Source organism: Dendronephthya gigantea, unplaced genomic scaffold, assembly GCF_004324835.1.
Source record: "Dendronephthya gigantea isolate DGI-Jeju-01 unplaced genomic scaffold, DenGig_1.0 000026F, whole genome shotgun sequence".
NCBI classification, from domain to species: domain Eukaryota; kingdom Metazoa; phylum Cnidaria; class Anthozoa; order Malacalcyonacea; family Nephtheidae; genus Dendronephthya; species Dendronephthya gigantea.
The window spans coordinates 157,614-183,198 of record NW_021163036.1 but is presented as its reverse complement, the minus strand read 5'-3'; the positions used below and the strand labels follow the sequence as shown (position 1 = coordinate 183,198).

The 25,585-nt window shown below is 38.4% G+C and overlaps 2 protein-coding genes across 4 annotated transcripts; one reads left to right on the top strand and one right to left on the bottom strand.

The window, feature by feature from the left end:
* The first annotated feature begins 559 nt into the window (after positions 1 to 559).
* On the top strand, positions 560 to 14,419 carry LOC114523030 (flocculation protein FLO11-like). Of its 3 annotated transcripts, none has more exons than XM_028543836.1 (17): positions 560 to 736; positions 1,464 to 1,543; positions 2,069 to 2,161; positions 2,466 to 2,711; positions 2,939 to 2,978; positions 3,164 to 3,375; positions 3,756 to 4,960; positions 5,173 to 5,551; positions 5,776 to 5,961; positions 6,963 to 7,730; positions 7,840 to 7,926; positions 8,300 to 10,225; positions 10,699 to 10,941; positions 11,393 to 11,713; positions 12,050 to 12,286; positions 12,757 to 12,903; positions 13,335 to 14,419. In XM_028543836.1, the coding sequence occupies exons 2-17, from the start codon at positions 1,489 to 1,491 to the stop codon at positions 13,658 to 13,660; spliced, it is 6,471 nt and encodes a 2,156-aa protein (XP_028399637.1). In that variant the 5' UTR covers positions 560 to 736; positions 1,464 to 1,488; the 3' UTR covers positions 13,661 to 14,419. The 3 variants fall into 3 exon arrangements, with proteins under 3 accessions (XP_028399637.1, XP_028399636.1, XP_028399638.1); XM_028543835.1 differs by having other exon boundaries at positions 1,455 to 1,543; XM_028543837.1 differs by lacking the exon at positions 6,963 to 7,730 and having other exon boundaries at positions 1,455 to 1,543; positions 13,335 to 14,418.
* On the bottom strand, positions 14,368 to 25,241 carry LOC114523031. Its single transcript, XM_028543838.1, has 11 exons — positions 24,826 to 25,241; positions 23,874 to 24,042; positions 22,790 to 22,875; positions 19,663 to 19,904; positions 19,229 to 19,389; positions 18,772 to 18,874; positions 18,599 to 18,644; positions 18,134 to 18,225; positions 17,748 to 17,939; positions 16,869 to 17,247; positions 14,368 to 16,091 (listed from the first exon to the last, which is right to left on the bottom strand). Exons 1-11 carry the CDS (start codon positions 25,175 to 25,177, stop codon positions 14,827 to 14,829), a joined length of 3,087 nt encoding a protein of 1,028 aa, XP_028399639.1. The 5' UTR covers positions 25,178 to 25,241; the 3' UTR covers positions 14,368 to 14,826.
* Positions 25,242 to 25,585: the final 344 nt, after the last annotated feature.

Here is a 25,585-nt window from a genome sequence, read left to right as displayed (position 1 = left end):
TTCGACAGAACAGCAAAATCTGCTAAAAAACACATATAGCGCCAACCCTATGCAGCATGGCCTATACTCTAACCCGCTATTTATCTTCTGCAGCATCGTGTTATATTTAAAGTTATGTTATATGCATGTGTTCTGCATCGCTGCTGTTAGTTTTATAACATTGGAAATCAAACGAAAGTAAAAAAAACTTGCAATACCATGTCCAACTTAAAGCTATATAGAAGTTAGAAAATATGTAGCTATTGGGTTAAACAAATCGACTTTGAACAACACGACCCGACCATTCAAGAACAAATTAGTAATGAGGGGACTTTTCCTATAGTCAAACGACGAATTACGGAGTACTCTTTTAAAAAATTTCAACAAGCTCAAATTTGACGAACGAACGAGTTATAACTTTCGTTCTCCATTAACGCGGACTTGGTAGCACTCGAAGATAGGTTCGTTTCATGTTTTGTCTGAGAGGACCACTTGCATTTTAACGAATTTATTGTCAAATTTTTAAAAAAACAAAATTAGCTTGCAGGTACGTTTTGCCTCGGTTGGCTTAACACGCAGGTCAAGTTTGGATTAAGATCGTGTTAAGAAAAATAATATATCCTATATTTAAATATATTGTCATAAATATTCCTTCTTTTACTGGAAATATTGTATGTAGACGGGCGGTAAAATGGAGCGAGTGGGAAAATCGTAACGAGAATTAACTGGATATCTCTTGAAATCTCGCATGCACTTTGTAAGTGTATATTAAAAACTTCCATTGAATTTCGTATATGTAAAATTCAACACCGATTTCAAAAAAAATGAAATATTACATGATTTTTTACGCTCAGGATGTACTTATCAGTTGCTGAAATGATTTATCCAATTCTTCTAAATTGAGATATACTTCATACAGTATAAAATTTTTACTCCGTAATTCACGGCTCGTTAGTCAATGAATTCTTTGATCAGCCAATTGTAAACATGACATTGGAAGGTTTCTATTATAGATCCATAGTTTGAAACGGGGCAGTTTACATTTGGGGTATATATACAACCGTTTATAAGACATGCAGCTATTTCAAAAGTTTGAAACAAGCTCTCGATCTGGCAAACTAACACCTTTTTAAAGCCTCCAAACTTGCATGGCTGTTTGCAACAAAACATATCGGAGAGATATTTATAATTTGAAAGATAAATTTATCATTGAAAATAATTGAGGGTTGCGTTATTTGCTATTTGTTGATTCATATTTAAAGGATTTAAAGTTCTCTTCGTTTTAAAATTTACTTCTAGATGAAGTAAAACTGTAGCGCTTCAAAACATTGTCATTCTATCATGTAGAGCTGCGCAAATCTAAATTATTACTGCACACAAGGGAGTTAGTCAACTAGGGAGTTATGCAGCCTTGACTATTTCTATTTGTGTGTATATACTGCAACATGCTTGTCCAATTTTTAATGCCATTACAGTGAATGTAGTCTATACAAACGGTGCTGATCGACCATGATTTGGCTGAACGCGGTAATCATTATCGTTTCAATTTCATCACTAGTTCATGGTAAGTCTGGTGTTCCTCGATAGTTAGCCCATGACGATTATCAATTACAACAGCAAATAGATCTCTTAAAAAACTGCAGCAAAAAAATTAATGATATATAGCTACGCCAGCGAAATGCATTATCCTATCGGCAAATAACTTTTAAACAAGCCATATAAAAATATCTTGAACAACATATAAGATATATTAAGTAAGGTGTCGTTGTATTGAAACTTTGCACCACAAGATGTCTACTCACTGGCCATTAAATCTTTACTGATATGTCACACAGACAGATTTATTTACGTTCTCATATCTTATTAGCCTATTCAAATATTCAAACCGTTTAAAATCCATCTACTTCGATTAATGAGAAGGAAATTCATGTAAAGCGTATAACAATGGCTACTGCATGTGTATTCATGTCTCTTCGCGAGAATTTCAGTGTTAACATCACATATTGAGGAAACAAACTCTGCATATGAGCGAATATTGAACACAGGGAGGTGCCTGGAATTTATGTATTGATCGAGTATTGATTTCCAGGACACGGTTATCTCATTGACCGGGATATGATCGCAAAACAAGATGGTTTCAAGTTTCATTTCCATTCGGGCTCTGGGATTATCAGAGGACAAGGTATAGTGTACGATTCACCAAACTAGGTGGGGAGAGGGCGGGGTGGGCACGGCCGAGGGCATAGGGGTGACTGGTACGATTCCCAAATCCCCATTATTGGAAAAGATATTGAAAGTTGGAAATGATGATAATTTATGAATCTAAGGCCTGTTTAAATGGAATAAGTTATCTCAGCTAGGCGAGGTGAAAACTGCATATAATGAAAGACTAATCAGGTTAAGCCTTTGATGTGATGCGCTTTAACCTCGCCTACCCGGGATAACTCGCTTCATGTAAACAGGCCAATGTCGCTCCATGTAAACAGGTTTTCACAGCCTCGGTTGTTGGAAGGACGCGTGGCTCAGGGCAATCCAGCCGCTGGAGAAACGACACAAGTTACTGATGGACGGAGATTATAAGCTTAGGGAGGATCCCATGAGGAAATGCGCCATTGCGGCGATGGAGAATAAAATGAAGCTGTTTGCGATTGAGAATGGCGGACAGTGTTTTGGAGATGTGAATGTTAAAACTTCTTTGTTTAAGAAATACGGAAAAGCTGAAAATTGCAGAGGTAATTCTATCAAACAGGGCTGTTTTAACTCTAGAAAGGAGCTAGTTTGGGAAGGGGTTAAAGGTGACGGCGCTGACGCAGGGCTCTAGGAAAAACATTTTAAGCAATACTTCTAGTTACCTTCATGTCAAGACGTTTTGGACACACTTGCTGAGATTATTCACCTTACTGAAGTTGAAAAAATCTTTAATAAAATTGAAAGTCAACACTGTGTTTATTTTTTTCAGATGATGGATATGGAGGACCATGGAGTATGCAAGTGTATAGGTAAGTAAAACTAAAATCAAAATAAACTACTTAACAAGCATCCGTTTTTTTATTTCGGACGATTCATCCTGGTGAACGATGACGATGTAAAAGTGCTGGTCAGTTGGTAAAAAATTTCAACGCGACTCTACTATTTGGTAAAGCCACCTCGAATACCATCAATGATTATAGTATTTTCTACCAAGTTTCACAGGACCAGTGTTAAAACGCCGTCATGGCGGGTACAGTGAATGGTCCCCATGGACGAAGTGTAGTAAAAGGTGTGGTAAGGGGATACAGAAGAGATTTCGTACGTGTACCAATCCATCCCCGGCTCACGGTGGCCGAGACTGCAGTAAACTGGGACCGGGCGTGGATAATAGGTCGTGTGAAAATGAATGCTTGGGAACCGAAAACGGTAAGATAGGACTGGAAACCACTTCGTAATCATTGACACCTTCAACTCGACACCCTCAACTTGTACGCACTCTTTGCTAACCAAGTTGCGAATTGACGGATACGAGATTCTATCGAAGCTCTTAAAATTAATAGGAATTCATAAAGTTTTGCATTGTAATAATCGTGGTAACATGGTCACTCCACCACACATCATGAAATAAAAATTCGTAATGCTTTTGCGAAGATAATGTTGTCTTATATTATTGCACACTTGACCCTAGCTTTCTCAAAAACTCTTTCGTTGGTCATATGCAGTGTTGAAGACAGTGATACTGCCATAACTAGTAACTGGCTTTCCATACGAATACTTATTGATTGGATTTGCTTTTTTATACCTAGATGAATTGGAAAATCCCGACAAGGCCCAAGAATCGAATACTGATTCGGAAACGTCTAAATTGAACGAACCAAAATCGTCATCAGAGGCCAGCAAAAAATCTGAAGACACAGATGACTACTTAGACGATGATGATGATGATAATGATGATGATATTGATGATGATGATTATAAAGACGATAAACATAGTCCGGATATTGGCAAAAAGACTTCGGATCAGAAGTTGACCAAACCAGCAGGTAATCTTGGCGGTAGTCTTGTACTAAAATCAGTTGGCGATTCAACTAAATCAACAAGCCAGACGGTTAATGATGGCTCAGTTGTGTCAATAACGAAAAACAGAAACGCTAATACCTTCAGTCAGAGTGGCGCAGCTCTTGCTAAAGTTGGTAACAAAGACAGTTCTAAACAGACCACGACGAGTGGTGTCCTAAACGGCGAGAAGCCAGCTGTATTAGGAAATGATCAATCAGGTTTAGCAAAGACAGAGGATGGTTCTTCTGGTGTTAGTGGTGCAGGGACGAAACCACTTTCAACAGCTGATGCACAACCTACTACACTAAGTGATACCACATCTAGCATGAAAAATGGCGATATGTATTCGCCAAGCAATGGAGGTACCGAAAATAAAGATGAGAATATCAAGGCTCCAGTTGCTGGGAAGAATAATGACCAGTTTAACACAAATGAGCCAGGTCAGGAGAGTGATGATGCGAAGCCAGGTGACCTCCCTGGAACGAGTTCAAGTATTGACCAAGAAAACGGCGATGGGTCAAAAATGTCAGATGGAGGAACCTCGGGGAGTTTACAAACCTCGAATGGTCAAAATCAAGATACAGCTATGGATACGAAGTCTGACAGCACTGGCAAGATCAGTGAACAGAATGCAAAGGATGATATGAAAGATGGCGATGAGTCAAAAATGGAAGATGATGATTCATTGGATATTTCGGATAGTGACACCTCCGACAATAAGGAATCTAGCGAACCAAATAAGGATAATACAGATTCCACATCAGACAACGCAGAGGAGAATACTGAACAAACATCGAGCAATGGAGTATCAAATGACGATAAATCCTTAGATATCAGCACGGAGGACCCTACATCTAGTCAAGGTAGCAAAAATCCTCAATCAAGCGATATGGGGAAGGATGGGGACAAGGCTGATAATAATGGTCTGCCAAATAAGCAACAAATGAAAGCTGTAAGTGTGAATTAATATGTTCTAAAAACTAGTTTCGTTTTAGTACTTGTAAAATTGCACTAGAAACTCGCTTCATGAACAACGCTCCATACACACTGGTAGGGATCAAAACACCCGATATTTTTATGTGCTAGCCGGATACGGGATGTAATTAATTTGTTGCAATATGCTACTTGCTAACTGCCTTGTACGATTGCATGCTTAAACTCTAGGCCCAAGATCTCCTTCGATCAAGATGGCTATCACTAGAAAAGAAAGGTCGCCTCAAACCAGTCCCAGTGAAAAATCCATCAGATAAGCCATCTCAACCCGTCGTCGATGCTTCCTTGAGAGACGACAGCGAGGATTTTGAGGATGAAGAAATGGAGGAAAAAGAAGATGGAAAAGCGAATGGAGAGAAAATAAATGAGAAGAAAACGGAAGATGAGGCAAAGGATCAAACAATGAATGACCAGAAACTGGAAGGCCAGGAAAGCGATGCGGAATCAGAATTGGATGAGAAGAAATTGGAAGAAAAGGAAAATGATGAAGTAAACAATAGCAAAGACCAAGAAGAACTGAATGAAAAGACGGAAGATATGCATATGAATGGTAAGAAAACAACGAACTGTCAGGGCAAAGAAAATTAAACCCCATTAAATATTAACATCAATGAAAGAATGACCAAAAAAATCAAGTAATTGATTATACAAGTAAGAGATTACCGAACTGGATGTTTTGCTGTTGAAAGTAATAAAAACATCAAATTACTTGAGACCTGTCATTTATAGAGGCTTGACTGTACCTTCAAGGCTGGTCTTTTCGTTTTATTCCAGGTGATCAAACAAGGAATCAACAAGAGATGGAAAAACACGAGGAACCATCGAACGATCATAAGATGGACGAGGGTTTTACGGGAGAAATGGGAGAGAAAGTCGACGAGAACATGAACGATGCAGAAAAGACATCAGAGGAGAGTGGTGCGAAACGAATTAAGGAAGAATGCATTTGTCCTGCCCTTGGTAAGTCGGTTAAATGTCTACAATAGCTCAATAGAAATGATTGCGGCAATTGAAGAGGTTCCCAATAAAGTGATCTTAAGGCTAGATTTACACTTGCAAAGAAGTGGTTCGTTTTTAGCATAAATAAATTAGTTCAAATTGACTGATGTCAATTCAAAAGAAAATATGCAAATTTTTCCAGACGGCAACCATGATTTCGCGAATTGAAATCCAGCGTAAGATGAACATGCCCGCCACCTTTCCTTAGTAGATAGGTTTAGGCGTAATGCGATTTGCGATATTCCCTGGTTGAAAAACCTAGAAGCTTAGAAGTGAGCAAGTGTTCTGGTACACGCCGCTGTGGTCAGTGTGGGTTTGGGTCACAGGGCGAAAATTCGCGCGTGACGAGTCTTTGTCCGGCGGTAAAAGCAATGGACTTCGTAAACTCGATTTAAGCTCGCATGAACTGGGTTGCACCGCATGGGTCATCTAGCTAACTTCGAATCGGTGACAGAACCAACGTTGCATCTTTTATAGCTACCGAATTCATTCGCTTTCGAGGATTATTCCTCCTCTCCACGTTTTCAACTTTCGTCTTCGCGTTTCACAGCCAGGCTGGTTTTCTCGCACGACTCTCGTTAACTGATTCAAATATTTGCTTCATGTTTATGGTTGTAATTAGTATTCATCAATCACTCCCCCTCCCCTTTCCCCATTCCAACGGCGCTCATGTTCGACACCAAGGCTAACCAACTTTCTAAATCTCAGCTTTCAGTTGTCACAAATAGCTTGCCTTTTACTAATCATATTTACCTTTCTGCCAACTGAATCCTGCAATCAAATCCTAGATACTTTCTGACTCGTCCCCAGTTGCTTTGTGGTTGTGCGGATGGAGTAATAAGATTTCTCCTAGCCACCGATCTATAAATATCACTGATATGTGCCAAGTTGTGGGTCTCCGTTGGGACCCTAAATCCATTCTCCTCTTTTAGGTCATTACCACTGGATTTCTTTTCTTTCAGTTTGCAATCACTTGGCAGACACGGGAATGTTTATCGACAATACAAATGTAACAGACATTAATGATCTTAACGAGATGAAAGCTTTTGCCAAAGGACTTGCCATTGGTTTTAAAACAGAGGACAAGGATGTTGTAATGGGAATTATTGCAAACATGAAACGTTCGCACATTGTTGGGTCTCCAACTCAGGCAGGGGATTCTATCTTACACCCAAAAAGCAGGCTAGCAAATCAGGCATCGAAACTGATTAGAAATTCTCGACGCAGACCTGCAAATCGGGCACAAAATCTCGATGTACATCCTAAAATTAGCTTTACTAACTGGGCACAAAATCCTATCGGAAATCTATTCCGGCATCATTCGAAAGCACACCCTCATATTCTTGCAAACATCCCTAAAACCGGGCCTTCTGCTCAAGCATATAAACGATCAAAACTTAAAATTTTTTTTAAATTCCGCCCGGAAAGGGAGCGAAATTCTAAGGCATTCAAGCGGGCAGAAGCTTACATGCTGGCAAAGCAAAAGCAGCCCATTCCACCAATACTCAATGATGTGCTGTTTGTATTGATCAGCGGTGCAGAAAGTGACGCTGAAGTACATGCGCCCGTGAAAGATGTGAAAGCGGCAGGGGCGAAAATTGTGGTCATAGGGGTTGGCAAGGACGCGAAAATTGGAAAGGTGGCATCGCAGGCAGACCTAATGTTTATGGTCCCCCCCGGAGCCGGAAATGCAATAGTTAATGCCATTGTGGTAGCAGTATGCAAAGCTTGTAAGTTGCAGCCATGTTCAGGGGGGAGGTTACTGAAAACATTCCCTAATGAAAACATTCACTTGTTAGCTATCTCGCCAGAAAACTATTAAATGATTATTTTATTTAGTTCTCATGGGTAAACCAGGACCAAATACCAAGCCTTGCCCATGTATGTTACAACCAGTTAAGAAAACCTCGCCAGAGGAAAATCCCGGTAAGTTTTTACGGCGAGTAGTAGTAAGCAACCTTAAAGAAAAATTTCCATTTTGCGAAATTTCAACACGTGGAATGTTATACTGCCGGATGAGCAGAAAAAGCTATACGAAATTTGCGATATACTTTGGACAATGAATTATCTTCCACATTTTACACCCTTTTGCAACCAAAGTTTGCAGTTTCACTTATTTTCAAGATGCTCTTTGCTAGCAGTGGCGATGAATTTTTGCCTTCTCAATAAAAATGAGGCCTAGAAATCATCGATTCGATTGATACAACATTTGATGAGGCTGTTAGTTGGCTCCCAGGGAGAAACATTTTGCATTCTATCAAACATGCACGCTCTATCTTACCCTTTTCATTTCATGCAGGTAAGATCAATACAGAAATGTCGAAAGAAGAATACAAGGCGGGCATGTTTCATGCGAGCGGTTTACCCAAGGGGGATACTTCATCTACTACACCACAACAACCTTTGTCCCAGGCCACATCTGATATAATTTCAGATAAAAAACCTCCAGCAGCACCAAGTACCTTGATCGTAAGTGCTAAGAAACCACTGACCGCTGTGTCCAACACCAAAGCACCAGAGGGAAATTTGCCGGTATCGAAAACGGCGCCCGAAGCCTTCGGCGTAACCCAGCCCGTATCTTCACCGGCGACCGATAAATCACCATCCGCTAGTCAGCAGACAAGTTCGGTGAAAAATTCCCCCAAACCTGCAGAGCGGTCCAAGCCCGACAACCTGCCTGGTAATGGTGCCACCACTCAGGCAATGCCTGTTAAAACCGCCAACGACAAAGTTATTCATATAAAACAAGACAGGTTCAAACCTCTATCAAAAACTTTATCTACCCTTGGGGAAAGTCTCAACAAAGCTCATTCGACGGGCGAATTGCATGAAGGCTCTTATGCGTTAGATGGTGACATACAAAATTTACTGAAAACAATCGGAAAGTTAAAATCACAAGTTGATAATCTAAAAAGCGATGAGTTAGCATCAGGAAATAACGATATTGAAATAACCAGCGATAATAACAAACCCGGGATTGTCTCCAAGCCTTCCAGCCAATCACAAGAAGGCTCTGAGTCAAGCAGCCAATCATCGTCGAGTATCGCATCTTCAACAAATAAATCGCCCTCAGCTTCTACAAGTCAAAAAATAACAGCCCCAGCTTCGACAGGCGAATCAACAACGGTCTCGGCTACGACAAGCCAATCAATGACGGACACAGCTTCCACAAGCCAATCGCTGCCCAGCTCTGAATACGCTGGCCAATCGCCTGCGAGTTCGAATGCCGTTGAAGAATCGAATTCTAAAACAGGAGGTACCAACGATATGCTGTCAAAATCAAACACGACTACCCATGTGCCGTTGAAATTAAAAATTATCGACACTCCTGGTAACGATCCGCAAAGAAATGCCACCGTACTACATTTGAAAGTAAGCGATAAATTCAAGTCTGCAAGGAAGGAATCGGCGGGAAAGCCGTTGTCTCAGAACCCAACTGCAGGTAACATTAACAAGCCGAAAACGGACAGCATACAAGAGAATCCTTCCGTTCCACAACCAGCCAACGATTTGTTAACTGGGCAGAATACTTTAACAAAAAAGCCGAACAATGTAGGCAAAGGGGACAAAGATCTAAGTTCTGATGGGACCGAATCGTTGGTCCAAACAAAGAACCCACAAAATGCAGGACCAAGTTCAAGTTCCACACTCAAGGCACCGGCGAATGCTGCGTCGGGACAGATTGTGAAACCAGAGCAGCCGCGCGGTAATCAAGCACAAAACGCTTTGGCAAATGTTCAAGATGGAACCAAGCCGGGTACTGCGAGTACTCAAAATGTTCTACCATCAGCTCCTACCAATGACGCTTCTGGTAAACCTGAACCATTACCTCAAATTACCAAAACTCAGAATCCACCGCAGCAAAGTGCAACTGGCACCTCCCAGAATGCAAAACCTTTACAAGCTGATCAGACTTCACCAGAAGCTCAGATTGGTGCCACACTAGGTAACGCGAAAGTACCAGAAGCTGACGCCACCAAAACACAACCCTTGACACTGAGTGATCAGAAATTACCACAACCTAATACCATAAAACCGCCAAGTACCACCTACCAAGATACGGTTTTAGAAAACACGCCAGAAAGCACTGTCATACTGCCTGCGCCTTTAAGTCACGAGATACAGCGACCTGCTCGAAACGATGGCAAAGATTTTACCGCGATTGAGAGTAGATTATCCAGACAAAAAGAAACAAGAAAGCCAACTCTAAAATCATCGATACCAAGTAAGTGAAGTTTATGCCATGTTGTTAACTTGCTGCATACCGAACCACCATTTTAGTGGCAAGTGCAAGGATTAACCAAAATCAATTAAGCTATATTTGTCTCGAAGCCTTAATAGTTTCTACCTCTCCAGTAACAGCTATCGATGTTAATAATGAAGTAATCTACCCAGAATATTCACGTGCAAAATATTTTGTTTACGGACTCAAGATTAAGTTCTTAGCAATGGTCAACGATACATTTTTTGCATCAATGTGATAATGAAGGGTTGAAGACTATACGATCTAAAATCGTCCCGAGATCGGCACCCCACACAATGATCATGTATTGTCGTAGAGAATTATTGATTAATTGATTGATTGATCGATTGACTGATTGATCGACTGATTTAATTGTCAATCCTCACACACTGTGTCGGCGCGCATTTCCAGAAATATCTTCTAGTCTAATTGTATACCACACTGCGTTTCAACAGATTGCAATATAAATCTTGGTTTTGTGTTGGACGGCTCAGCAAGTGTGGAAGGAACGAAACGAGGGAATTTCCTGAAAATGATCAACTTCGCCAAGGATGTTATACACGATTTCGTAAAGCAATCTCAACAGGTCCATGTTGGTACTCTCGTGTATAGCACCAATACGTCTGTGATACTGTCGTTTGGCACCAAAGGAACGGAGAAGATCATTGATCAGATCTTGGACAGCGTACACTATCCAGGTTGGAAGTCCTAAATAACTTCTATGGTGTATTTGACGAAGATTTTTGAGATATTATCATAAGTAAATCACCATGATCAGCTATCCAGACCGCAGTTTTGATTGCAGGTCAATTGGAATCAAACTCAGTAATTCCTTTGAATATTACCTTCATGGGCCTCTAGACTGTTTAGACCCCGGGGACTGCCCAATGCTATATAATTCAAACAAGACACAGATTGAGACTGTAAATTTTCGACTTTATTACAAAGTCATCTTCAGACAGAATGAAATACAATACTTTACAACGCATATATATACAACAGTCAACACAGAGAGAGAGAGCACACGTGTCAATCTAGCATGTAGGCGGAAGGCCGGAAACCAAGCCAAGCTGTGAATAAAACTAAATATGTATGCTAGGGATTAACCTTCACGATAAATAGCAGAGCCTAAATCTTTCAACATTGCAGGACAAGGCTCGCTGACCGGGAATGCAATGAAAGATGCCTGGAACCTAATGTTCAGCTCGGTCCCAAGAGGAAGAAAAAGTAAACTTTTGCTTCTGACCGACGGCCCTTCGAACGACGATGTCAAAATGCCTTCGAAATGGGTGCGCGATAATGGAGTGGAGATATTTGTGATTGCTTTGGGTAACGGTTACGACGAAGGTCAACTCAATGACATTGCCAGCGTACCAAGTGTTAAACATATCATGTTGAAGGATTATGATGATCTCCGAACTTCTGTTCAAGAAGTTAGGAACAGAGTTTGTGGATTCACTGATCAGCAAAGTTAGTTTGTGCATATTTACCACAAGCCGTGCGTTAGCCAATCAAATTGCCTGTTATATCAGATTTATATTATAATAGGATTTCCAATATAACTAAGGGGCAGCGTGGTAGAGTCTTCAAACAACTTCGAATTAAATCTACACTTCTCAACGTTTTGAACTAAGGCTATCGTCAAAAGATCTAGAATGAAAAACAAGTTATCTTCTAACTCTCCCGACGAAAGTCGAAACGTCAAGAAGTGTAATAATAGAATCTATTACATAGTTCTTTCAAATCATTATTGTGGTAATTCAGAACGATTCTCATCATTCATTAATGTGTTTTATTATTGTGCAGTCCTTCAGATAATGACAAACACAAGACTAATGGACAGTCCCGATGAAATGAACTCATTTCAGAGAAGTTTTGCGCCCAATCAATGCATACTGGACGTTGTATTTCTACTGGATGGTTCGCGACAAGTTGAGACAAACGGCGTTGGCAATTTTCAACGTGAAATTAACTTCGTGAAAAAGGCGGCAAGATATCTTCCACTATCAAGGAACGATGTTCACATTGGGGTGGGCCTCTTAGGTAAGACCTGATGGAAATATTTTGATGCATTTAAGTGCAAAAAACCTGACACATTTAAATGCAAAAACCTTGACACATTTAAGTGCAAAAATATCCATCAAATATCCACCTCTTTTTGTAAATGGCATATGTTTAAAACAAGCGAGCTTATAAACATTTAAGTTTACCCCTAGATCTCAAAACTTAAGATATTTTACGTACTTTTTTGACCGTAATGGGTTAAAAATTTTTAACGGTAAATTTTCCTGAAGCGGGTTTCCACTATAGGGAATTTTTCGACTAGATTCAAAATCATACATTTAGTGCTTTATTCCAGTGGAAATTTATAAGATTTACTTTTACGTTAAGTTAAAATAATCAGTTTTTAACCATGGAAGATTTTTCTGACTAACTTTTTGAAACCCCACATATATTTATATACATCATGTGAAATGTATACTTTAATGTCAGTCAAAATCCGTATATTATAGGTGACGTCAATGTAATGGTCTTCCCTTTGAACGAACATTACATCGCGAAATCCATAGACTACGAACTTGATCATATACGATATCCTGCCTCATCCGATATTCAGCCCCGGGAGGTATTGTACGCCCGACAGGTTATGCTTTTGAAAGGTAAGAATCAATTACACATGTAGGTTGATATTTCGTACGTAATGACAAAAATAAACGCAGTATATATGAAAAACTATTAAACAACACTCCTATAACCACTGGCTATAACTATTTAGCACTGAAAAGAGGTTGCGAAGATCATGGTACAAAATTTTGTTCACATTTATTACAAACTTCCCTTTTCTTTCGAGATTAACCACGGTTTAACTACATGATATTCGCAGGCTTGTTTGTATTAATAAAAAAATGGAAGGTTATATGATATAGCGAGATCAACAGTCCTCTGAATGGCCCCTAAGCGGACTAAATTATGCAGGTGGAGCGTGGAATTTTGTGAGCTCTCGTAGACTATTGTAAAAATACAAAGATAACGTGAAGCTAAAGGTTTCTAATGAGTGTTCACACGCCGGATTATGACTTCGTATTTTTAGGTAGACGAGAAGTGGCCCCTCGGGTATTTGTCCTAGTCACGGATGTCAGTTCGTTCGATTCGTATCGCCATGCGATTAGCGAGCTTCGCACAGACGGTTCAGACATCGCCATGTTTGGCGTAGGACCAGAATCATACGAACAAGAAGTGAAGATAAGATCAAACGTCCAGGGATTGGACGACCAAGTTGTGCAGTTAAACAGCGCCGATGAAGACGAGGCTGCCAAAAATTTTGCCATCAATATGTGCAAGCTATCGAGCTCAAAACGAACAGAGATACCGAGAAGACATTGGAAAGCTTCTAACAAAGTTTTAAATGAAGACTAAAGGTTTCAAAGTTGATTTCACAGTCCCTCGTGAATTGGCCATTCCAAAATTGCAGCTGGTATAATAGACAAATGAAGTGCATTATCGAGCAGTTTCAAATAGGATAAACACTTTATATGCACCCAAAATAGTCCCATGACGCATTTTCTATTGCAATTTTCGATTGGCCAATGCTCTACGAAGTAGTGAAGTTGAAAAGTTTGTGTGTATGGAATTGATACAAGTAGAACTTACCATCGACATTCCCCTGTAAAATTGTTAGATGGTACACAGGCCGACGGAGAACAGGATAGCTCTGACTAGAACATTTGTTTCATCTCAAAAGCATGTCGGTGGTTTTAGGTGAATTTAAAAAATATATATGCCTATATGCCTATGGTATTTCATATTTGTGTTCCAAATTAATGTCAATGATCAGATTAATGATCAGAGATTAATCGCAAGTGTTATACTTAATAAATGTTGCCGACAAGAGGAAAGACTAAATTTAACGTATAGTGTTTATGATAAAATTTTGAATGATTCTAGATTCAATGATAAGTACTATTGTCTACAGTCCAACTAGCAAAACTGAAAATAGTGTTAAAAAACTAAAGGGTGAAATATACAAATCGGTAAAATTTTTTTTCAAAATCGATTTTAAAATCTGTAACATTACACGTGTACACGTCTACAGGCGTTTACTGACATTGCATCATAAAGGAAAAAACTTTAATTTTAACATTGGGTGGAATTTTAATGCATGTAAATGATTCAAATTTTCAGCAAGCAGTTACAAATGAATAAATACGTACATGTATAAGTTAGTTTAATATTACACAGCCTTCGGCTCTTCTAATTTTGTTTTTTGGACATGCTAAGATGTTCAGTTCGTCTGGTGCACTTCAATGTAAGTTAACAATTCGTGAAATCTATTTGCAAAAACTCCTGGTCTAAAATAAACATTCAGTTATTTCGGGGTAAAATGTCAGCAAAAACAACATATTTCAACACAATCTAAAATCACCTGAGTTTAAAAATCTTTCTCTACTCAAATTAAATTCTACGTCTATTTTGCAAATAGAACTATTAAATACTAAATTATTGAAACGCAACAATGTTTCAATATCAATTATTTTTAAATAATAATGAATGTTAGAAAATTAGTATTTAGTATGTAAGTGGGATTATATTCCCGTCAGTTCGATTCTCGTGGGTTCGTTCCCCGTAGGTTCGTTTTTCGTATTCCCTCTAACTGTAAGTGGTAACTCCGAATGTTCTGTTTCAATAAGTACTATTCCCGTAGAATCTTTCACCGTAGGGGTAATTTCCGCAGGTACATTTGGCGATGGTATCATCTCCGTGTGTCCATTACCGGGATGAACAATTTCCGTGGACGCAAACGCTGTAGGTTCATTTTCCGTGGGTATCATTCTCGTAGGTTCTTTCGTCGACGGATTATATCCCGATTTATATGTTGGTAATGGATAGTCACCATTACAAACCTTTTTAGTTTCATAATTCTGACCATTAACGTACACATCCGTACCTTCGACACATGTGATGCTCCCATTTATCCCCTGTGTCTCAGGACAGTGAGAAGAGGAATATACACTGGTTTGCATTTCCACAGTATTCAGTCCAGTTTTTATTTTCAACTCACTGTTACCAACACACGCTTCATTATTTGGGTTTAAAGCGCAGTTTACCACAGGTTCGCTTGCATCATGATTTTGCTGTAGTTCATTATGACCTTTCGGCATTTCATTTGTATCTGAAAGACTGCCATTTGTCATTTTATCCAGAAGGGTACCATCACTTCGACTGTCTTTTATATCCATCACCTCACCCTTATGTCCTTTAGTATCGCCGTACTTATCATTACTTGTTATCAACTGTTGTCCTTTACTATCCCCAGAAACTTCTGGATTACCTAGGGTGTTCTCAACATCCACCCCATTAGAAGTGATTTCTATTACATCATTTTGAGTCACACTTGTACCGTTATATCCATCATTATCTACACCATTAATCACAACTTCAGCATTTCCCGACACTTTTGAGATGAGGTCGTTAACAATGTCATACACAATACCGTCACGAATTTCTTCACTTTCAACAGCAGAGTCGTGTATTGCGTGATCATCCAAGTACGGACGTTTCTCGGACTTGACCTCATACAGCGAGTCTGGATTCTCATCACAAACCTCACCTTCGAGATTCTTAGAAACCTCAGAGAGAGGTGAAGAGCTTGCAGAGACCATATCATCATAATCTAGGAATTTCCTTTTTCTACTTCGAGTGACCATCGACAGCAGAGGCGCACCCTCCTCCCCCTGAATTTCATCCAAATTAATGCTGTCGGGAATACTAGTCATCTCAACGTCGCGGGGGGTTTCGATATCTCCGCTAACAACGTCTTCAGTTCCACCTTGGTTCTCTAATTCATTGCCTGCAAAAACAATCACTAGAACGTTAGATCAAATTACAAAAAGGTTGTTAGTCACACAACAACTTAACAACACGTTGGCGTTGTATATTTGCCGGACAATAACGTCCGTCGATCATGAGTCTAACGATAATGTAGAAGTGTCAGGAAGCCAGTGAAAACTTGCCAAGCCATTTCAATACGCAATTCCAGCTATAAGCTATCATGATGGCATCACGTGTCATTCCAATATGGGGATACAAACTTACACTCTTATTTAGCCTGAAATAATTCACGTTTGCGAAAAGATAACGGATGCAGATTTTGCAAGAATGTATCGCGGTGGAAAATCATTCAAAAAAAAATAATTTGACCTTCTTGGAAGGCCAAAAGAAGGTTTTTTACGGTGTTAAAATCTGTATTCACATGTATTTCCTGGTATTTTTTTTAGCCTCGATTTCCTCTAAATGTACACCTCATAAACTGGAAATTGTCTGCTTAGCGCAGTCAAGAAACTATCTTATAATACTAAAACATAATAAGTGAGAATGACGCAAGACTAATCAAGAGATTGGTTGTGAATTGTATCCGCTGATTATAGGAACAAGCACACGACGACGAGCCACACGCACACAAGTTCGACTACTGATAAGTAAAAAAAAGCAATACATATATGCATTGAAGAATCATCACTCAAATAAGGCATTTTTTATATGTACACACACATTTATACACTGTGAATCTATTCGTGATTAAATCAATCAATCAATAATTTGTAAAAGAACTTCAAAACTTCAATACCTGAATCAGAGGCATCTTCAACTGATTTCCAGTCTTTCATGAGATTCATCATCCCCCTCACTCTTGACCTCGAATATTTGGCGTCGGATTTTCCCAACTCTTCAAGAAGCTCACTCAAAACTTTGTGAAGTTCTTTTTCACATCGTTTGCGCGTCGGCCGACTGACAGATTTTTTCCGAGAAGGCGGTGGCGGGGGTTTCTCGGAAAATTTCTCGCATAATTCGCGCAACGACTCCACGTCACCGCAGGCGAGCCCAAAACCTGGTTCGATAGTGCTGTACGTCTCTTTGCTTTTTTTGGACGACTTCGAAGAGGAACGTTTTCTCGACTTCGATTGGTGATTTCCCTTGGTCGTTTGGGAACGGTTGAAAGCTTTTGACTATGGTGAACAAAAATCTTTCGAAATTTAACACAAAAATTCCAGGTCCGCGAATTCTTATTTTTCACCGCAACCCGTTGTTCACAAATATTTAAAAAGCTGTGCAAATGTTTTTCTTCTGAAATACATTGTTCTAGTTTATTTTGCTTGGCCAACGCAAAAAACCCTTTAATTTTGTTGCAAATCCCACTTTTTAAAGGCCGAGGCTCACGCGCAAAAACTCAGGAGAAAAAACCCTATTCATCATCGCGGGAATTCGCTGACCATTCAAAAATAATGGCTTTAAAAAGCAACTTTCAAGCCCTAAATTTTGCATATTTTGTATCCTCGAATAAAAAGAAAAAATAACTTTATAAACATCGTAGATTTTGTTTACATCTAAAGTCACCATGGAAATTATAATCATGAATGCAGTCCTTTTCCGAAATTTCTCCTAGATTTAGTCCAATGCACACAAAAGGTTTTAGAAATGAGTAATTTAGGTGTATGCATGTACTTACGTTTGAGACCCATTTTCTATACCATTCGTTGAGAGCAGGCAGTTCATCCTGTTTGTAAATTCTGATGTCGGTGGCGTCAAAAATAGGGAAGTAGAGATACGAGGAGTTCTTAGCGTCGTAACCAAGATATGTTTCATTGTACGGTGTGGTGTCCGTATTACCAAGCAAGTCACGCAATTGAGGATGATAGTCCTTTGAATGTAGCATAGATCAAGTTATTTTAACGTAGGTTTCTACCTATGGTTCATTTTCAGTTGATCTATTTTCATGACTGACTTTAGAGGATGACGTATCTCTATATATTTCAGTCTCTTAGGGGGTACAGCGCCCTATCAAGTGAAAAAACGTGATTTTATACTTTCTTTTTAAATTATCAAGTCACTTACCAAGCACTCGTCGCACAAAACCTTCAGAATGAGGACACGCTGATGCAAAGTTAAATCAATGTATGACTTTGTCTCTAACGGATTAATATCACCTACAAAAAGGAGTAAAATATGCATTTTCTATATATTCATGTATCAGTGCCTGTCATTTGGTTCATAATTTCTTGTTTCACTTAATTCTCAAGATTAGCTTAGGATTAGGCCTTAAATTAGGTTTATGGTTGATTCTAAGCAAAAATCTATATAAGCTTAATCGTAGGCTAACTTCGAGGATTAAATCCATTTTAATCAGGAAAATAGGATTGTATATCATTGTAGTGCTGTGGCTGATGGTTTTGTGAGCCCTAAACCTTGTAGGAATCCGTTCGATAACAAACCATTGCAATGCAGCAAAGATGACGGACATTGGTGATACAACATGCATGTATTTTACGAGCTAGAGCCTAACATGCATACTGTTCGTACCTAATACATCAAAGAATGCTGGGTTTAATCCAATCTGACGAGCAACCTGTAATAAAGAATGAATCAATCTTCGTGCCGAAGTACTTTGCTAAAACTTGCAAATAATTGTTTTCGAAAAATTCTATCCATGGTATTACAAGTGCCTTATAAGGTAAGCGATATACAATTCTAACCGTTTGTAGTTCCTCCTCTTGTTTGGCCAAATACCAAATATCCAACCGTTCTTTTAACTTCCTTTCCCAAACTTTAAACTTCATCGGCGCCTTCTTGTGGATGCTAAATGCAACGACGGCAATATTATCGAGTGATCCTATACAGATATATGCTATCGCAAGAAGAGTTACCCTTGTCAAAAAGAGGAGTTATTTGCTAATAAACGCATGCAAATATACATAGACTACGTGAAAATGAACCACTAGTATACATTTTTGCTTTCAAATTAAACCATTTTAATGAGACAGGTAGCTATATGTGGCTATTTAGGCCTATGGTACACATGCAGCTTAACTGATCTCTGAGCTAACTCTGATGGCATGTCACTACTCACTATAATCTCAGGTCCTTAATGCCAGGTTAGTAAAATGATCTCTGACTCTATATGTAATGATGCAAAGAATGTGTGTTTTGTACCTTTTGCGCTGACTTGGGGTGACAAGAAGAGATGTTAATATCCAGGCCATTTGCTGCGACTTGTTGGGAATAATTAATCCGTATTCAAATTCGGTGAAGTTTAGTTCAGGGAGATTTAGCGCTGGTTGAAAGAGCCAGAGAAAGCTGCCAATGGCTGGAATCTGAAATGTGATAAATAGATTTAGTAAATTATACATGTTGCAGTAGAGCTTCAAAATGCAGTGGAGATTTAGAAGAGCTTTGCATGGCAGTAAAAAGTCTGAGCAGTGAAGATTTAGCAGTTTAGATTTAGGGAATCTTAATTTGCAGTGAATATTTATATAGCAGTGGAGATTTTGAGGATCAGTCCTGAACAGTGAAGATTTAGCAGATTTAGAGCAGAGGAATCCTACGGCCCGCTTTTAAGTGATCGCCCGGCCATTCTTAGCTCCTACCTCCCATATCGATCTCAACTCCCTCAACACGTCGGTCGTAAACATTTCGTTCTCCCATTCACCCAGTTCTACCATTAGCGCCTCGTTCGCCTCCCTTCGTTCCTTCTCCTTGATTCGTTTTATCTCTTTCTGATTTTCTTCTTCTTCCATCATGAGATGATTCATCAGACTCGAAGGTTCCTCGGGATTTATCCCGTTCATATGGTTCATGCGACCAGACCTTCGACGCCGACACCCATAGACTAATGGAAAAGAGATTATTTTAACTTAAATCTTGCGAGATCCGCGGAACAAGATTGACACGGTGGTGATTAATAATAGTATACATGCATGTAACTCTACGACTAGAATCCACGAATATAATCTTAACTTTAATCCTAAACATGACTCAAACCTTATTCGCCCTCAAAAATAGATTAAGGAATAAATTCAATTTCATGAAAATGATACAGTAGTCCCCCGCTAACTCCAACTCGCTTAACTCGAACTTCTCGCTAATTCGAACAAATTTTGTTTTCCCTTGGTCAAATATATCCCGGTTATCTCGAACTTTGCCTTTGGTTTCGAATCAAAAATCAGCAAACTTTAAATGTGAGATAGCTTTTTGACAACCGAAAACTATCGAAATAACGATAAGTTAATGAAAATGTATAATTGATTTTAAATTTCAAAAGATTTTTTGTAGTACCACGGTCGTTATTGATCTAGCCTTTTTAGTTCCTTTTCTATTCTTTCGATCTTTTTAATTTTAAAACGTCGTCCACTCTCGGTGACCATTCATATAGGTAGGCATGATACCTCTTGAAGAATGATTCGATTGGATTTCATACCTGATCGTATTACTTAAACGTAATCTGACCCCAACTCCAGTTAACTCGAACCCCCGGTAACTCGAACAAGTTTTCTTTCCCCTTGGAAGTTCGAGTTAGCGAGGGAATACTGTATTTTAATTTTAATCTTAAACCTGACCTCAGTAAACCTGGCCCTAAACCTCCACCCAATCAGTGATTTAAAGGATTAGATTAGGGATTATACTCCTGGAATCTGGACAGGCGTAAAAGAAAAACAGAAGCCCTTAACCCAAATCAAAACGATGAATGCGGGCATGCGGGAATCTAGTATATTAAACTGATCTCGGTTATATCCATCAAACATTTAGAGTACAATTTCTGGTTACTGTGTCTTTAGCGATATATTTACTGGAAATATTTCATTGTTCAATTTGTCATAATTAAGGATAATTGTATCTCAAATTGATACATTTGCATTATCTTCGTAGACGTCCGGGTTCCTTATGGACCAATCAAAATTCGGCATTTTTGATCCGCTTCGAATGTATAAAATCGCTGAGCGAAGCATGTTTGGCCTTTTTAAAAGTTTATTATGTTGGCAACAGTTGGCCGGTGGTAACAAGAGACTTGCACCCCCTAACCCTAACATTTCCACCACGAAACTCATTCACCCAACCCGAAAACCTTAATTCCCTTCCTGGTTTTGCTTTCGCACTTTCCTTTCCAATCAAAAAAAGAAAGTGCCCTTGTTAGCCGGCCAACCACACGTGTGATTACCCCGAGTCTCAAGCCTTGTGAAGCCCCCGACATTTATGTTGAGGTGAGTACTTCGTGTGCGAACTTTGCTTGGCTTATAGTACCGCTCGTGTGTTTGTTGACAACTAAATTAAAAGGTTAGCTCGTCTCGTGCCGGGCCTTTACCTCTTTGTGGAAATGGCCCTTGACGAGTTTTCCGACATCATTTTGTTTAACTATGGCCGCCGAGATGGCTGCAAACAACATGTAGTGATGTAGAGCAAGAACATCGCATACATTTATACTTCCAGAGTGTTTGTTTTACCCCCGTTTATTCATAAACGTAATTCCCGTTTATCCAGATTCAGAATTTCAAGGTTTTCGTTGCAAAACGCTAAAAATATTTATTCGTTTAAAAATATTGATGAGCTAGGCGCTATTTCATGATGGCCGCAAGCGTTTGATGAAATGCCTTCGGGCACTTTCATTGCTCGATTTAGTTTAAAGAGTCTTTGCCTCATAAATACTACCATTTGCGTTCAAGCTTGCGGCGTGCGATTTTAAAACGTACGTTTCACGTTTCAAAACGTACGTTTACCGTTTCAAAACGTACGTTTGCCATTTCAAAACGTACGTTTTGTTACGCCCCCTGTCATGTTTAGACAATGAAATTGACATGTTTTTGAAGTTCAAACGAATTTAGCTAATATCCAAAAATAGGTTTATTACATTTGTAACGTTTGCGGAGGTGTTTTATAAGAATTACAAATGGAACCTTACTCTGTGAGAAAAAGTAAACTTATATAGGTGCAATTTTCTTTTTTCAAATAGCTGCATTCAATATTTTAAAACCGTATTTACAAATAACCGAAACATGAAAGGGGGCGTGACAAAACGTACGTTTTGAAACGGCAAACGTACGTTTTGAAACGTGAAACGTACGTTTTAAAATCGCACGCCGCAAGCTTGAACGCAAATGGTAGTAATGGTAATTCACCTCGGTTGAAGTAGAGGGTTAAAATAATCTTTGAGATGCTGCCAAAATTTTATTAAGAAAGTCTATTTATAATGAAAATTTTTAAAAAGATTTTGAGTCAAACAAAACAAATGCATTTGTGATATGATATAATATCCGATAAAATTATGCCACATTTGCATGATAATAATGAAAGATTTATGCATATCCCCTTATTTCTTGTAAATGAAAGGAGCCTTGCTCTATTTCATATCTCCTTATTATGTGATTTTATATAACCCAAAAGAAATGCTTCATGTAAAAATCTAAACTTTATCTGCCCAAAATATCTACATTCAGTGTTGAGTCGCTTAAATAATTGTGAGTATGCTTTTTATGTGTTCACATGGCTTATTTGTGGTCTCAAGATCTTGTTCCTAATTGATGAATTGTTTTATTGAATGAGTTTTTTAGGTTTGTGTGTAGAGAATGTAGAGATTTTCCATAGAAATCAATGTACACGTTCAATGAAATGTATGAGATTTGACTTAATAAAAGTTTAAAACTGGCGTTTATGTATGTTAGTTTCAATTTCATATATTACTCATGAAGATATATATCACAATCCTGTGTTGAGGTATTTTACCTGATTCTTCAGCAAGATCCTGGGCAATATCCTTTCCTCTTCGAAAAGCCATGGTTGCTCTTAGAGTTACTTTTTCCCTCAATGATCTACAAAATCATAATGTGCAGCATTAGTGTTCATGACAACCCCTGATTATTGGAAATATGGCAAATTATAGAAAATGTTTGAATTTTTCCAAATATTTTGAAATTAATAAGGTTCATATTGAATGACTTCACTGCATTTTTCCATATATCCCAATACTGGAATTATTCCATGGCTATGAAGCACAAGTAACTTTGGTAATTAGAAACATGTACATACATGCAGGGACATTAGCCAGTTCAAAATCAGGTCAAAGGTGCAATTTCATTATGCAGATTAGAAATTTTAAGAGAGAGAAGTATCGGTTTGATTAATTAAAATAACTTTTTCATGGGAAAGTTTTCTCAAGTGTTTTCCTTACCTCATGTTTTTTCTGAACAATCATTTTGTGAGTACTTTTTTAGACTACAAGATTTTATTAACTTTAAGTAATTTAGCTTGTAGGTACACCACGTAAGTATTTATATGAAAAGCTTTGGTCCATTAAGGTTTGCAGTCTTATATAAATACTTACATGGTGTACCTACAAGCTAAATTACTTATCGACTGTCACCATGCAAACATACAAGAATATTATTACAAGATTTTAACCAATATACACTTAATGTATGCCCCAGAGGGAAATAGTGAATTTTGTTTTCCCTTGAGTCTCAATGTTTCCCTTGACTGTACATTATTAAGTGCTTTGTTATATTGGAACAAAAACATACATGTTACACAACAATTTCATTAAAAAAAATTTTAACCTGCTTCCCTGGTGGGGAACATTGCATTTATTTAAAGAGTCACATGACTCCGAATGAACTGATCACATTTAAAAATACACAGCACCTATATAACAAGGTAACATCATGACTGACAATGGCACAAATGTTGCCATAAGTATATCAATATGCCAGTTTTGAGAGATATTAAATGGCAATGATTGTGCTTACTAGTATTAACATTTGATGGATAATGTTGCAATAATTATTTCCTGTTTACCGTCAACACTGCTCACCTATTCAACAATGCTAACTTTTGATCAAGAATTTTTTCCAATTTGTGGGCAAGTTTCGATATCCAATGTGTGGATCCATTGTAACGATAACAATTCTCCAAGATTAACCGCATGTCTGATATAACTGCTGTGATGCTCTGGTAGTCATAACTCTTGAACTTGCCTTCAACTAAAAATGAATAGTTGTAGACATTAATTAAATTGCTCAACCCAAATGTTTTCTGTCCTATCTGTCCAACACTGTTGCAATTTTAATCCACAAATTCCTCTGAACAATTTGCAATGAAAGTGAACATATTACAAATTGCATCTCACAGCTAAATTTTTGAGCAAGCCAATGTGATGATTGAGATTTCATTACCAGTGTAATTTTCTTGTATTTGAATTGTCAAATTGTTTATGGAAATTAAATCAAATGGCCATCACACAATGACTGGTTGTACATTTTATAAATAGGATACTCCAAGATCAGGTAATTGGTCCTTAACATTATTCTTCCAAGAAAATTCAACTATTATTTACTGTAACCCAATATGCTATTATTCATATTGGCATGTAATTTGTTACACTTGTTTTTAAATTATAAATAAAACTTAATAAATAAAGTGCCAGACATGATCAAACTAGTGAAATACTCTTGGCATAAGAGCTATACAAATGCTCCTCCCTAAATAGCCTAGGGAATTGTTTATTGGGAATAAAGCTGTTCTTCTGGTTTGTGGCAATGACCAGGTTAAAGCAGTTTTTAGAAGGAAGTGGTAGAAAGGGAAGTTTTAAATGAAATAAAAAAAGAAATGAATGAATGAATGGGTTTTTTGAAAAAAAATACAAACCCACACAGGGGGCACAATTTGCATGCCTTTACCATCCAAGATGCTATTTGTACAAAGAGAACAAGATCTGGAACAAATATTGTACGAATGAAAGAAAGAACAATACATGTTTCACTTACTTTGAGTGAAACTCATTGGTGTTTCAATTCTCGCATGGTAGTCCCACAGATTCAAGCCTTCTACATCGACAGGCCGAACAAACGGATATGTTATAGATTTATACTGGTCTGACTTTAGTTCGTGGAATATTCTATACCCTTGTTGAACTTCGTAGCTAAACAAAGTCAAGTCGGGAACAAGTGGCTCGGGCACAGCAACAAACGGCTGGCTTGCTTCGACGTTCAAAACATCTATTTCTGATGAGTTTTCAATGAATTTTCCTGCGCTATTTTCTTCGCTATTGGTTCTTTCAACGGGAGGGTCGCATTTCCTGCCATCTTCCTGCTTTATATCTAAAGTTTCTGGCTCCATTTCGAGCTAGCGATTGCTTAAAAATTTCTCTCAGACAAAGCAATTTTTTCCCTCATAAAATTTCAACCGGTGTTTTCAATATTTTTGACTTTTGTCACAACACGCGCCACGCGTGACCTTGGCGTGGGAGTTCCCGCGGGTTCAAAACCCCGTCGGAGAAAAAGACTGTAGTGAAATATAGTAATTCCGTACTTATAGAAAATAAAAAGAAATAAAAGGACAGTTTTTGTGGACGCTGTGAACAATTTTTTATAAACCTAAGTCTTTCCTATGGATAAAAAGTAGTTCATATCTTTAATAATGCTTCTAATTGTTAAAAGGTTGCTACCGGGTACATAAACCGTATCGAAAACCATGATGCTTTGCGTGCGTAAGCAATCCTAAAAATGCTCTTAAAAAGACGAAAAA

Bases quoted from the DNA above. Each gene is read 5' to 3' on its own strand.
- LOC114523031 (XM_028543838.1), bottom strand. From the start codon at position 25,177: ATGGAGCCAGAAACTTTAGATATAAAGCAGGAAGATGGCAGGAAATGC. The intron at 18,875-19,228 runs GTACAAAACACA...CGTTGCATTTAG, and splicing joins ACCCCAAGTCAGCGCAAAAG to CATCCACAAGAAGGCGCCGA. The intron at 18,645-18,771 runs GTTAGAATTGTA...TCTTTATTACAG, and splicing joins AAGAGGAGGAACTACAAACG to GTTGCTCGTCAGATTGGATT.
- LOC114523030 (XM_028543836.1), top strand. From the start codon at position 1,489: ATGATTTGGCTGAACGCGGTAATCATTATCGTTTCAATTTCATCACTA. The intron at 3,376-3,755 runs GTAAGATAGGAC...TTTTATACCTAG, and splicing joins ATGCTTGGGAACCGAAAACG to ATGAATTGGAAAATCCCGAC. The intron at 4,961-5,172 runs GTAAGTGTGAAT...CTTAAACTCTAG, and splicing joins ATAAGCAACAAATGAAAGCT to GCCCAAGATCTCCTTCGATC.